General features: G+C 38.9%; 1 protein-coding gene across 2 annotated transcripts in view; it reads right to left on the reverse strand.

Annotated features, from left to right (window-relative positions):
• Window positions 1-285: 285 nt before the first annotated feature.
• The window catches only part of LOC125227946 (integrin beta-PS), a 35,404-nt gene continuing 23,664 nt past the window's right edge, over window positions 286-12,025 (reverse strand). For both annotated transcript variants that reach the window (XM_048132356.1, XM_048132355.1), the window contains exons 6-17: window positions 11,654-11,824; window positions 11,244-11,351; window positions 10,661-10,813; window positions 10,062-10,181; window positions 9,520-9,687; window positions 8,576-8,812; window positions 7,932-8,106; window positions 6,489-6,595; window positions 5,498-5,648; window positions 4,686-4,822; window positions 3,916-4,068; window positions 286-2,074 (exon numbers count right to left, since the gene is read on the reverse strand). In XM_048132356.1, the coding sequence (XP_047988313.1) occupies window positions 2,009-2,074; window positions 3,916-4,068; window positions 4,686-4,822; window positions 5,498-5,648; window positions 6,489-6,595; window positions 7,932-8,106; window positions 8,576-8,812; window positions 9,520-9,687; window positions 10,062-10,181; window positions 10,661-10,813; window positions 11,244-11,351; window positions 11,654-11,824 (1,746 nt within the window). In that variant the 3' untranslated portion in view covers window positions 286-2,008. The remainder of the gene's footprint in view (window positions 2,075-3,915; window positions 4,069-4,685; window positions 4,823-5,497; window positions 5,649-6,488; window positions 6,596-7,931; window positions 8,107-8,575; window positions 8,813-9,519; window positions 9,688-10,061; window positions 10,182-10,660; window positions 10,814-11,243; window positions 11,352-11,653; window positions 11,825-12,025) is intronic.

Consider the following 12,025-nt stretch of genomic DNA (forward strand, 5'->3'; position numbering starts at 1 on the left):
CACATATGTTGACAGGTATAACAGTAGTCGTATGATGCAGTGACGGTGGTATTAGCAGGGCTAACAGATCTTACCGTGAATCGTATTAGCAGCTTTTTTTGAGCCTGCTTATATCCCTGCTAGTTTTTACCGATAACTTGAAGTAACCTCTTGGTTGGTAAAAAACCTCTTTTTTTTATCTACGATATTTTAAAACAAGTTCAACTCTATTTTCTAATACTGTCGCTTCAAATTCGCTACGTGTCGCTACTGCGGGTCCCTATGCGATAAAATGAAAGAGCTTAATATTAGCGTTAATATTTATTAGCTATAGTTTAATATAGACAAAATTTTATTTATACATACTGCTCCCTCTAAACAGATCGAGGTTACTTGTTACTTATTTTATGAATTAATTGGTTTTAACTTTTAACTGCCGGTCAATAGAACTATGACTGTGTTCTAAATGCATAATAAAAAAAATATAAAGGCACGATCAATACAACTTATTATAACTTAATTTCAAAAATAAAATGTAATTACACTTACAACTATAATTAATTTCAATAAATAATATATATTCTGTACTGTTTCATTCAAAGAAGTAAACAAACACATTTTTATTACAATTGCAAATAATGTAAGCTAAATAATAATCACATCTTTGGCAATGAATTAGATGTCAGCTACTTCGGTCAAAATTTATTAAAATTAAAAGAAAATACACAACAGACCGGCCCTCGGATATTTTAGTGCCGAATTTCAGATTGTATCGAAAACGTGTTGCTTCTAACAAGAAAAGCTCACATCCTCTGCAATTGTATTGATTCAGTGTCGTCATTATATTTACCCCCGTGTATAAAACTGTTAATATTCTATGTTTAGCATTAGTAATGGCACAATTTGTTACTTCTCACGTTAAAAGGCACATGATGACATTATCTTGGCAGTGAACATATCTTGAATATGCACAGATTTCATGGAAGTTATTCGTGACACAAAACGTTACACACAAAACATCACCTTGTCATCATTAACTCTGCAACACGTTAACTTACACCGGACTATTATTATAGTTATTATAAAGTCAGACAAAGTGTTATTCAAAATTATATGAAATAAGACATTTAAATAATACTAGCAAAGTCTTTGTTTTCAAAATCGATGATGGGTAACCTTGGTCTGACTCCGTTAAAATTTATTTTATCAAGAATTTGATAAATCAAAAACTTAATTTTAGAGTTGTGGTAATTAACCAATTAATATCAAAGGCACAGACAAAATTACAAGTAGCTTCGCATACGAGTTTCGCATTAATCGAAATATTGCTATATTTTCTCTATAATTTCGAATAGTTAAAAGACTCGGCCAGGCACTCGATTCGTTTCCCCTATTTATCACACTATACGTAAGTACAATACACAAACACTCGCACAATAAGTACAAAAGCGTACTACAAAAATGTAGAGAAATAGATTACTATTCTCTTTGAAAATTCATATTATTGCAATAAAAAAATGTACAAGATTCACAATGTATAAAATTATTACTTATTATATTTAATGATCTATTTGAGATTTTACGAAATAATTAGCACTTTACGGCAATTGTAATTCGAAAGTAGTCACGTTAATTGTATTTTTTTATAAATTACCGACAAAGGCACAATTTAAGGCATCATACTAAGTTTTCAACAGTCTACTGACTACATAATTTCAATTTATAAAAGATTCTACAATAGTAAATACTGACTACTGACCAGTACAAACGAAGACATGCTGAAGTGACCACCAGAAGACCATATGAGGTTGTAATAAGATTCAAGGATGAGAAGAGGGCCTACCGCGATCACTGAAAAATGTTTGCTAGAAAAGTCAAATGATTAAAATTTCATTTGAAATGTCTGCACTAGGCCGTCAGTTATCGGTGTCATTTTACGTTTGTGCGCTACTCTGGGCGCAACTTTGAGACGACTACTTTCGTGACAGTATTTAAACTTTTGCTACACTTATTACGCTTTGACAGATCCTTATTTGCCGGCGTACGTCGGGTTCTTGAAGGTCGATGTCGCCTGCTTGTAGATGGGGTTTTCTCCCTGGGAACAAATATTCAACGTGAGTGAAATTAATTCTTAACTACGTGGGTTCTCTTTTTAGGCAGACAAATAACACGTATAGTAAATCAGATTTACAATTTTACTGTCAACTATAGATACTTAAGTATAAGTTAGCTATGGATTTTCGTTTGAGATAGTGCTTTTCGTCTCAGGATGGCAGATCTAGACGTTTAAATAAATCTTGCATCGGCAGAGAAACCTTTGACCTATCAAAGTGGGCAACTTAGATTAATATCCACAGAAAGCGTAAAAAACGATATTAGATAAATGTAAATTTGATTGTACGAAGTGAAAACATATTAAAACACATCCAGCCGGCGTATCATGCTTTCAATTTTATCACTTATCCACGTGAATAAAGCATCCGTCACGCTTTAGCAAGTATGTCAGTGTGAGAGTGACAGATGTCTTATCCGCGTGGATAAGTGATAAAATTGGCAGCATGATACGCCGGCAGCTCGTCAGTAAATAAATAAATAAATATGGAATATGGAATATGGGATATGGGTTAAATTGTGGCGTAGGCGAGAGGCTGGCAACTTGTCACTGCAATGTCACAGTTTCGTTTTCTTCAACCCCTTATTTGCCAAGAGTGGCACTGAAGCTTTAGTAGTTTCATGTGTTCTGCCTACCCCTTTATGGGATACAGGCGTGATTGTATGTTCAATTCAATTTAAAATATCTTTATTCATGTAGGCCTAGTTACAAGCTCTTATGAATAGTTCATTACATATATATTATGATCTTAATCTAACCTAATTATCAGAGCAATTTATTGTTGTAATTATTGTTCATAATAATATTGAGTCTATAATTATACAATTTCATATAGAAATAATCGTTAAACAAAAAATATATAATTAGGTATATGTATATAGAATATTTCTAGGAAAAATCCAATGTCCAAAAAAATACAATATTAATACAATATGTATGTACAAAAAATACAATACATATTGTATAAATCACAGAGAACCTCCTATAGAGTAGCATTCTTGTATATTTTGTTCGTGATACGAGTCACCAGTGCCAGGGGTGCGAGGAGCGGGCGGGGAATGTGTTAAGCGCGCTGTGATTGGCCGTTTCAAGGACGGCGGGCAGTCGCGCCAAATGAAAGGGACTGTCCCTCTACTGACGCGTAATTGGCCAATGTAAGTTGACCTATGCCGGCTCTGAATAAATTATAAATATGACTTTTATGTGGAATGTAATGACGTCTGTTTTTAAATTTGAGCTTCTTGTTACCTTTCCACACCATTTCACACTACAGGTGGACATCTTTAAGACATCAAAATACCCTTTTTCAATTTTTTTACTGCGAAAAACACGCGCTGCTTTCGGGTCTGTTACTTGGTCGCTACTGATCGGGCACGGCGAGCGCCCGCGCTTATATCAGTGCAAATACTAGGAAGGCTGGCGACCGCGAGTCGTCTTGTAATGGATGTCTATAGGGGTTGGTCTGTGGTATAAATAAATATTAAGGACACCTTAAACAGATCAACTTAGCCCCAAATTAAGCAAAGCTTGTACTATGGGTGCTAAGCGACGATAAACATACTTAAATAGATAAATACATACTTATATACATAGAAACCATCCATGACTTAGGAACAAATATCTGTGCTCATCACACAAATAGATGCCCTTTCCGGGATACGAACCTAGGACCGCGGCTCAGCAGGCAGGGTCACTACCGACTGAGCCAGACCGGTCGTCAAATGGAGCAATTCTTTTCATAGTAAGTCAGTTCTTCCCACCATTTTTTTTAATTTGTCGGCTTTGTTAGTGAAAAGTGTGTGTGGTCTCGTATGTGTACGTACCGTGTCCCACTTGGCCATCATCCGCTCCTTCTCGAAGCGCGCGAACTCGCGGCGGTCGTGGATGGTGGTGACCATCTTCCACAGCATCAGCAGCGCCAGCCCCACCAGCACGATGGCCGCGATCACGCCCAGCACGATGCCCAGGATGAATACCTGCACATACACACACATTTAAATACCACTTTTGGGAATACAGACGTAATATCATTTTCTTGACAAAGATGTAGGAAGGGTTGGAAAAGTCAAGGCGCATTATTCCTCAAAGATTTTTTTAAAATCCTTCTATAATTCAGCTTATGCCTTCCAATTAATTCCAATTAATTCAGCTAAATATATCACATATATACATATTTAAAGACAAGTCACTTTTTTCGAAAGAGCTATATTATGTTTTAAATTTGAACACTAAAGTTGAAATTAAATTGGCATGTTTGTGATCGTTGTACTTACTATGCCAGGAAAAGGGTCAATCGAAAACGCTGCCGAATCCGTTTGAGAAATAAAATAACATTAACTTATTATAGGCGACTTTGTCCCTCTTTAATTAATCTACAAAAGTCTTTAAATCAAAACTTACTCTGCCCTTTTTTATGCTTTATAGTAAACGGCTATAAATAATGCACATCGGTTTTTCGTCTCCGTAGAGCGTTGTCTCTTTCTTCCTTATGTGACGTTAATTGTCTCTTTCCAAAGTCCGATGTGCATTCTATATGGCCGTTTACTGTACTGCCGTAGCGGAGCCGGGCGTCACTAGTATATGAATATCTCACCTTCTTGGGACACTCGCGTTCCTCCTGGGCCCTGATGTACAGGACCTGGTTCTCGTCGTACGAGTACACGAACACGTACAGGCAGTCGTCTTCTTCGTCTTGGAAGCTGCACAAATGCTCATTCCTGGACTCGTTCGCTGAAATATAACAAATTTTATGTCAACATTTTAATACTGACGGTACTTTTCTTTCAAAGTCCAAATGATTCTAACAAATGCGAACATAATTAAATTCTGTTTTATCACAGAGTTTCTATAGCCTCGTCCTCGTGCTCATTAGGGCTCGAAGACAAGATGCCAAAAATGTCCACGCTCCCCTAGTTATCTCTCTTAGTTGCTTTTTAAAGCGTTCATATATTGCTTACGCAGCAAAATCAACCCTTGTCTATGGTACCGTAATAATGTATTGTCATCCACTATACGCCCATTTCAGCACTAAAGGACCATGATCAACTTTGGACCCAAAACCAACAACAACGAGAGTTAGGTCATTAGGTAGGCATTTCTTTGTTCTTCATTTTTTTATTATTTATTTATGTCACTCTCCATCCCTTCAACTACCTCTACTTAAAAAAAATCACATCAATTCGTCGACTCATAAATCAGTTAGCCAAATCATATCGCTATCATTTTATTATTAAATGGTCTTAGTCATGGCCATAGACTAGACGAAGACGTGACCTACGATGGAACGAGCTAACCCAAATTGTGCCTGTTCACCCTGGATTTGAAGCTTGCTTGATATAGACGCGGGCTCCTTAGCTGTGCATATAAGAAAAGAAGGAGCAAAGCGCTTAGTGCATGTACTCGTACCTTCCAGTTTTCCCTTTTCGACTTTGGGGTTGATGCCGTCGGCGTCCTTGCAGGACTCGTAGCAAACGTGCTGGTCGTTCCACTCCGCGCCCCGGTTGTGCACCTTGCACAACACGCACTCCTTGAACTGCTCGCAGCGGCCGGTACACGTCTGGAATATACGAAATCATGACATTGTATTTAATACGTATTTTATGTCGTATTTGTAAGTATTTGTTAAATCTCGTAATGGTATTCAGATGGATAGTCAATAGATGTAACGGCTGTAAGGCTTAGTGATATGAACTGTTCACTCCCCGAGCGTCAATTCCTCTCCATCAAATGTACAATACAATACTCTTTATTGCACACCTCACATAGTACTTTATCTTACGAAAAAATATATGACTAATTGGCAATATCCTGCCAACAGAGTACATACTCTAGTATAGCTCTAGTTATTCTAATAACATACAGGTTTTTGAGAAGTTTCACTATCGCATTGCTGCATCGAAGCGGTTTATTTACAGAGGGTCTACCCCGAACAACGTTCCGTGTAATAAAGACACTTACGTGTAAATTAACAAGAAAGGGGCAACTAGTTGAACATTTGTGAGTGTGCACGGAAAAACGTCCCACTTTGTCGATTGCTATAAAGCCGTTTAGTCAGTTTATTCACATAAAGGTTCAAGTAAATCTCGCCTTAATGGTAACCGACAAAGTGGGACGTTTTACTAAACACACTCACATTTATTTATTTATTTAACAAATTCGTTATACAGTATGACAGTAAAAACCCAAAGCACTATGTAACTAAAAATACATAAAAGCATAAAAATACAAAAATAAGAAAAAAAAAACTCATCACAAATATTCTAATAAGTCTGATACGGAGTAGGGTTTGGCAGATTGCCCCGTGAACATGGTTGGCGGTAGGTTGTCATTAAAGTGCTAGGACTACTACCTAGGAGCACCCTTTGCACATGGTTTTGCGTAATATTGAAATACTCACCGGGCATTTATCGCAGTATTTGCCGGAGTAGTGCTGCGCGCTGTTCACATTGCACACGCACTGGCCGCACACACACTGCCCGTTGCCGCTGCAGATATCACCGCCACCTGCGCACACAAGAAATTACGATTCAAGTACTTGACACTTGTTGACTGTTCTGTAGGCCTAACACATGATTGCCGCGAGAGTATGTCGCCGCGAGATAGATGACACGTCTTCTTCTAACTGTATTAATGACATAAGGACGGGTAGTCTATCTCACGGCGACATACTCTCGCGAGTCGCGGCAATCATGTGCTAACCCTGCTGGTAAAATTTGGCTGAGCTACGGACTATGTAGTGACTTTTATCTTATACTTTTAAAGGAGCAATTCTTGTATATTTATTTATTTATTTATATATATATTTATTTACACTGACGATCTCGGAAACCGCTCTAACGATTTCGCAGAAATTTGTTATGTGGGGGTTTTTGGGGGTGAAAAATCGGTCTAACTTATCCTTAGGTCCCGGAAAACGCGAATTTTCGAGTTTTCATGCGTTTTTCTTCGCGCGCCATCTCGTGTGCAGTAGTTGTACTGTTAAGACAGAATTCTTTCGGTCGATGTAAGTACTATTTATTGCAAACACTAGATGGCGACACAGGTCAAGGCTAAAACGAATAGAAAATACACTATTTGAGTTTTTGTGGCGAAATGCGCGCCATCTCGTGTGGAGTAGTTGTGTTGTTAAGGCTGAGAATTCTTTCGCTCGATGTAGGTACTATTCATTTTTGAACTAGATGGCGACACATGTCAAGGATACGAAACAGAACCGAGCGAAGCTCGGTTGCCCAGATATTTATGGAATCAATCCCGATATACCGAAAATACTGAGCTGAGTACTGAATGTCAAGTTTAATCACTCAGGCATTTTGGGATTTCGGGATTGGTCCCATAATAAAAGTTACTCTTTAGAGTCTTTAGATACTTCCTTACTGCAGGCCCCGCGAATTATTACAGGTTATTTTTTATTATTTTATTATGAATGGTATTCTTGGCCACACACTAGCCAAAGGCAAGGGTGGCCTACGATGGAGTGAGCAGAAGATGCCTATTCACCCTAGATACATACCTAGGGTGATACACATATGTATAGGTATAAACAGCATACAGAGTGTAACAAAAATGGTGGTGATCCGTTTAAGGGCGTACTCAGTATCGTATTCTTATCAGGAAAAAGTAGAAGAACATTTTTTTTTCGCTAAAAAAATTTTCACTTTTGTATGAGCCGGGCCGCGCGAATCGGTCGAATCTCCATACAAAGATAAAAAAAAAATTTTGCGAAAAAATTTTTTTATCCTACTTTTTCCTGATGAGATTACGATACTGAATACGCCCTTAAACGGATCACCACCATTTTTGTTACACTCTGTATATGTATAATAGGACCGAAGCGTTATACCTGGCGGGATGCAAGGCGCGGTGTCGAGCAGGCAGTCGCAGGCGGCGCCGGTGTAGCCGGGCTTGCACTGGCACTTGCCGCACACGCAGTCGCCGTGCTCCGGCCCCGAGCACAGCAGCCCCTTGTTGCGGTCGCATGAGAAGTTCTCGCACTCGCAGAACGAACCGGTTATCACCTGAAATTGATACTTAGATTGAAAGTAATTGCCACCATTAAAACTCAATACACAACAAAATACCTTTAAATTATTTTTTAACAAGAGACACTGATAGACAGCTATTATAATGCTCTGAAATCTATATGGTAAGTAGGTATATCAAAGAGGAAGTAAGAATTTACATATCGTAAAGACCCGTTCCTTCACCTAGAATACCTATCTTTGTTGGTCTAATAAAAGTTAAAATTTCTGCCTAGTTTTAGCAGAATATTAGGTTATAGATAAACATAAATACCTACTGATTAGTTATTTGCAATATTTAAGTCTAAGTTTACCCTTCATAGGTGACTTTTACACCCCCCACCGAGTCAGATCTAAAAGTAATAATAAATAAATTGTAAAGTTAAGGATGTTTCTGTTTGTATTAGTGGATCTCGTCGTCGCTCGTAGCCGAGGCGGGCTACTGTGTGGCGTGGCGTACACGCACCTCGGTAGGGTCGGACATCTTGTTGCACTCGCAGACGCCACAGATGCAGTTGCCGCGGCCGGAGCAGACGGCGCCGGAGCTGGCGTTGCTGGGCCGGCAGCCGCGGTCCTGGTCGGCGGAGCCGCCGCCCTGCGCCGAGCACTCGCAGTTCTTGCCGAAGCGCCCGGGCTGGCACAGGCACACGCCGCACGCCGAGATGCCGTTGCCGCTGCACACGTCCAGGCTGTCGTCGTACGCCTGTCGCAAACGATATTATTACTTTTACAAGGTGTTTTCAAAGAGTTACAGGCGACTATAGGGCATCTAGAGAACGTTGTATGCTTATTTGGCATCGACCTAGTATAAAAAAAAAAAAATCCTTTGTGGCGAAGCAATCCCTTTCAGACTCATTTTTTTAACCTTCAAATCAAATTTGAAGTTCACTTGATGACATCTTTTAAAAAACTAGCTTTTGCCCGCGGCTTCGCTCGTGTTAAAATTGGAATGCTCTATACAAACTTCCACCTCCGTTCACTCTCTCCCCATTGCTCCGTTTTGCCTTGAAAGACGGGCAAGCAAACTGACACACACACTTTCCCATTTATAATATTAGTATGTATACAAGCAAGACAAAGAGGCAACACGTCGATAAGATTCGCGGTAGGCCCTCCTTCATGTGCATATGGCGCCGTCTGACCGTTATACATAGATTATATTATAGTTTGTTGTTTTTCGAGAGAAGATATCATGACATATTTATGATGCGAAATAATACAAAAAATGCAACTACATATTAAGTACACATAAACAGATAATTCGGTATATAAGAAAAATATTTACATCAGTCAAGGTGGTTCGTTCACTTTGATCAATAAAATTCTCGTTAATCGTGTACACAACACTTATTGTTATAATAACAGATAATATATCACACAAAACAAATAAATATAAATAAGTTAACTCACATGATGTCCGCGATGTTCGCACGGGCAGTCGCATTGCATTTCCAGCTCCACGGTGAGACCCTCAGAGATGACTCCGGGGTAGATGACGAATGTCTGCTTCCACTTGCTCGGGTCTTTCGGACACTCCTTCAGAGTGATTTCAGCCGTGAACTCCACCACGTCGCCCACCTAGCAGAAAAAGATTTAAGTATATTTACATTTTAATCCTCGAAATCGCATAAGGAAAGTACGATTGCACTACCACTAATGTGAAAAATCTTATCGAATTATTATTCCATGTAAATTATGTTGTGTTTCAAATCTTACACTTAAGTTACTTTTATATTGACTGTCACAAGGGCGCCATAGTCATAAGAACCCCTGTATTCCTGAATAGATACTATTTAAAAAAATACTACAAACATGTATTACCTAACCGTAGAAAGTAATTGTAATCCTAATATTGCCATACATTTAAATCACATGCTATTATACTCAAATTACTATCAGCAACAGTTACTAAAAATTCTTAGTACTCCATTATGTCTATAAATATGACTTACCCTTAATCCGTCACACTTATTCGTCTGAATTACGTTGGTTTTGTCAAGGCAGGATGAGTAATACGTGATTTGGATGGCGTCACTCGATGTGTCCGTAATTTCGACCGCCGAAGTGATTTTCTGGAGGAAACAACAATTAAATAATCAGATAAGAACTTAGTCACGCAAATGTAAGAAATATAACATCATCATTATCATCAACAACGTATAAAATACAATAGACTATGAAATTAGTCACCTATACATACAATAGACTATTTATCTCCTTTGTGACACATACCTACACATGCAACTATGTAATGGAAAGAGATGATGATAGAAGAAACTTAAAAAAAAAACATAAACATTGATTTCTTTCATAAATGTTGCGTTTAGACGATAACATAATGAAAAACAATTCAATTTACTATCATTACTTCGTAATCTTACAACTTTTCATATGTGTTTACATTATTGAACATTTTTTTTCTCACGCGGAATACTGGCGCACTGCATAAAGATGCTAAGCAACTAAACTTGAAATTATAAAACATGTAGTCTTTGGTTGACATATTAAAAATTTGGAATTCGTAAAAACTGTTGATAATGATAGCACTCACGTTGTACTGCTCGCGCACCAGGTCGACGACGTTGTCAGAGTTCTCGGTGAGCACGCCGCTGCTGGAGCCCTGGATGTGCTTGCTGAGCTCCTCGTACACGCCGATCTGCTCCGACGTCACCGCGAATATCACGTTGATCGAGTGGTCCTTTGCCTGATGGAAATCGATATGCGTCAAGGTTGCTCTCGAAATTCTCAACTATCACCAGTTGCTGCGGTCCCAGCATATCGAAATATTTCACGACTCTGAAATCTCTTAATCGCTATCGCGACATAATAGTGAGAGGTTGCCCTTTTGCCGATGCGATTATGCAACGCTGGCAGTTGAGAAATTAATTTACTGTTATACGCTAAAATATCAACCTTTTTTTTTATAGTCCACTAGCTTTTGCCCGCGGCTTCGCTCGCGTTAGAAAAAGACAAAAAGTATCCTATGTCACTCTCCATCCCTTCAAATGTCTCCACTTAAAAAATCACGTCAATTCGTCACTCCGTTTTGACGTGAAAGACGGACAAACAAACAGACACAGACACTTTCCCATTTATAATATTAGTATGGATTTGCCTTAGCTGCTATGACATACCTTTTGGTTGATCTGTGATATACTGGGGTAGTCTTGTACAGTAGAGTAGGTGTACAGGTTGTTTTCCATGTGGCATTCGCCGTCGTTGGGTTGAACAATGCCGCCAAGCTGTAGGGACAAACAAATACAATGTAAAATAACTTATTATAACGTCGTATAACACTTTTATTTTATTTTATTTATTTATACAACACATAAATTCTGCTTATAAATGTTACCATCGGTAAGCTTCAAGCGTCATAGTGCAATATTGCACCAAAATGGCGTTTGGTAACATCAAGTTACATTTATGATATTGTTACACAGCCGTCGTAACTTTGTAACTTGTAACATTAACCTGACCCAAAGACTAAATAAAAATAAAGTGTCTACAGAGACACAACTAGCAAAAAAACCCTCGGTAGTTGTACCTTGCCGTCTCCAGCGTAGTGGAACCCGGCGTCAGTGGAAAAGACTAGCAGCCTGTTGGCCTTCTGGCGCCAGCCGATCTGCTCCTTGCACACCATGGCTTGCATGATGGCGTCGAACCCGCCTTCTGGCGCGTCCAGGTTACCGGACACGTCGGCTTTCGATACAGCTTGCTGAAAACAAAATTGCAATGAAAAACATCTCATTGATTTAAACATGCAAAGACACCGGAATATTTTAATAAGTATAGTTTCTGGGCCACCGTCTCAACAATGTTTTTCGAGCTATTTATCTCACATTTAGGGCTCATTTAGGCACTGGTCCCACCGCGAGCTAGTAAGCTATGAGCTATCGGCTATAAACACGAACAAAAG

The sequence above is a fragment of the Leguminivora glycinivorella genome, chromosome 7 (assembly GCF_023078275.1).
Source record: "Leguminivora glycinivorella isolate SPB_JAAS2020 chromosome 7, LegGlyc_1.1, whole genome shotgun sequence".
In the NCBI taxonomy this organism is placed as follows: Eukaryota; Metazoa; Arthropoda; class Insecta; order Lepidoptera; family Tortricidae; genus Leguminivora; species Leguminivora glycinivorella.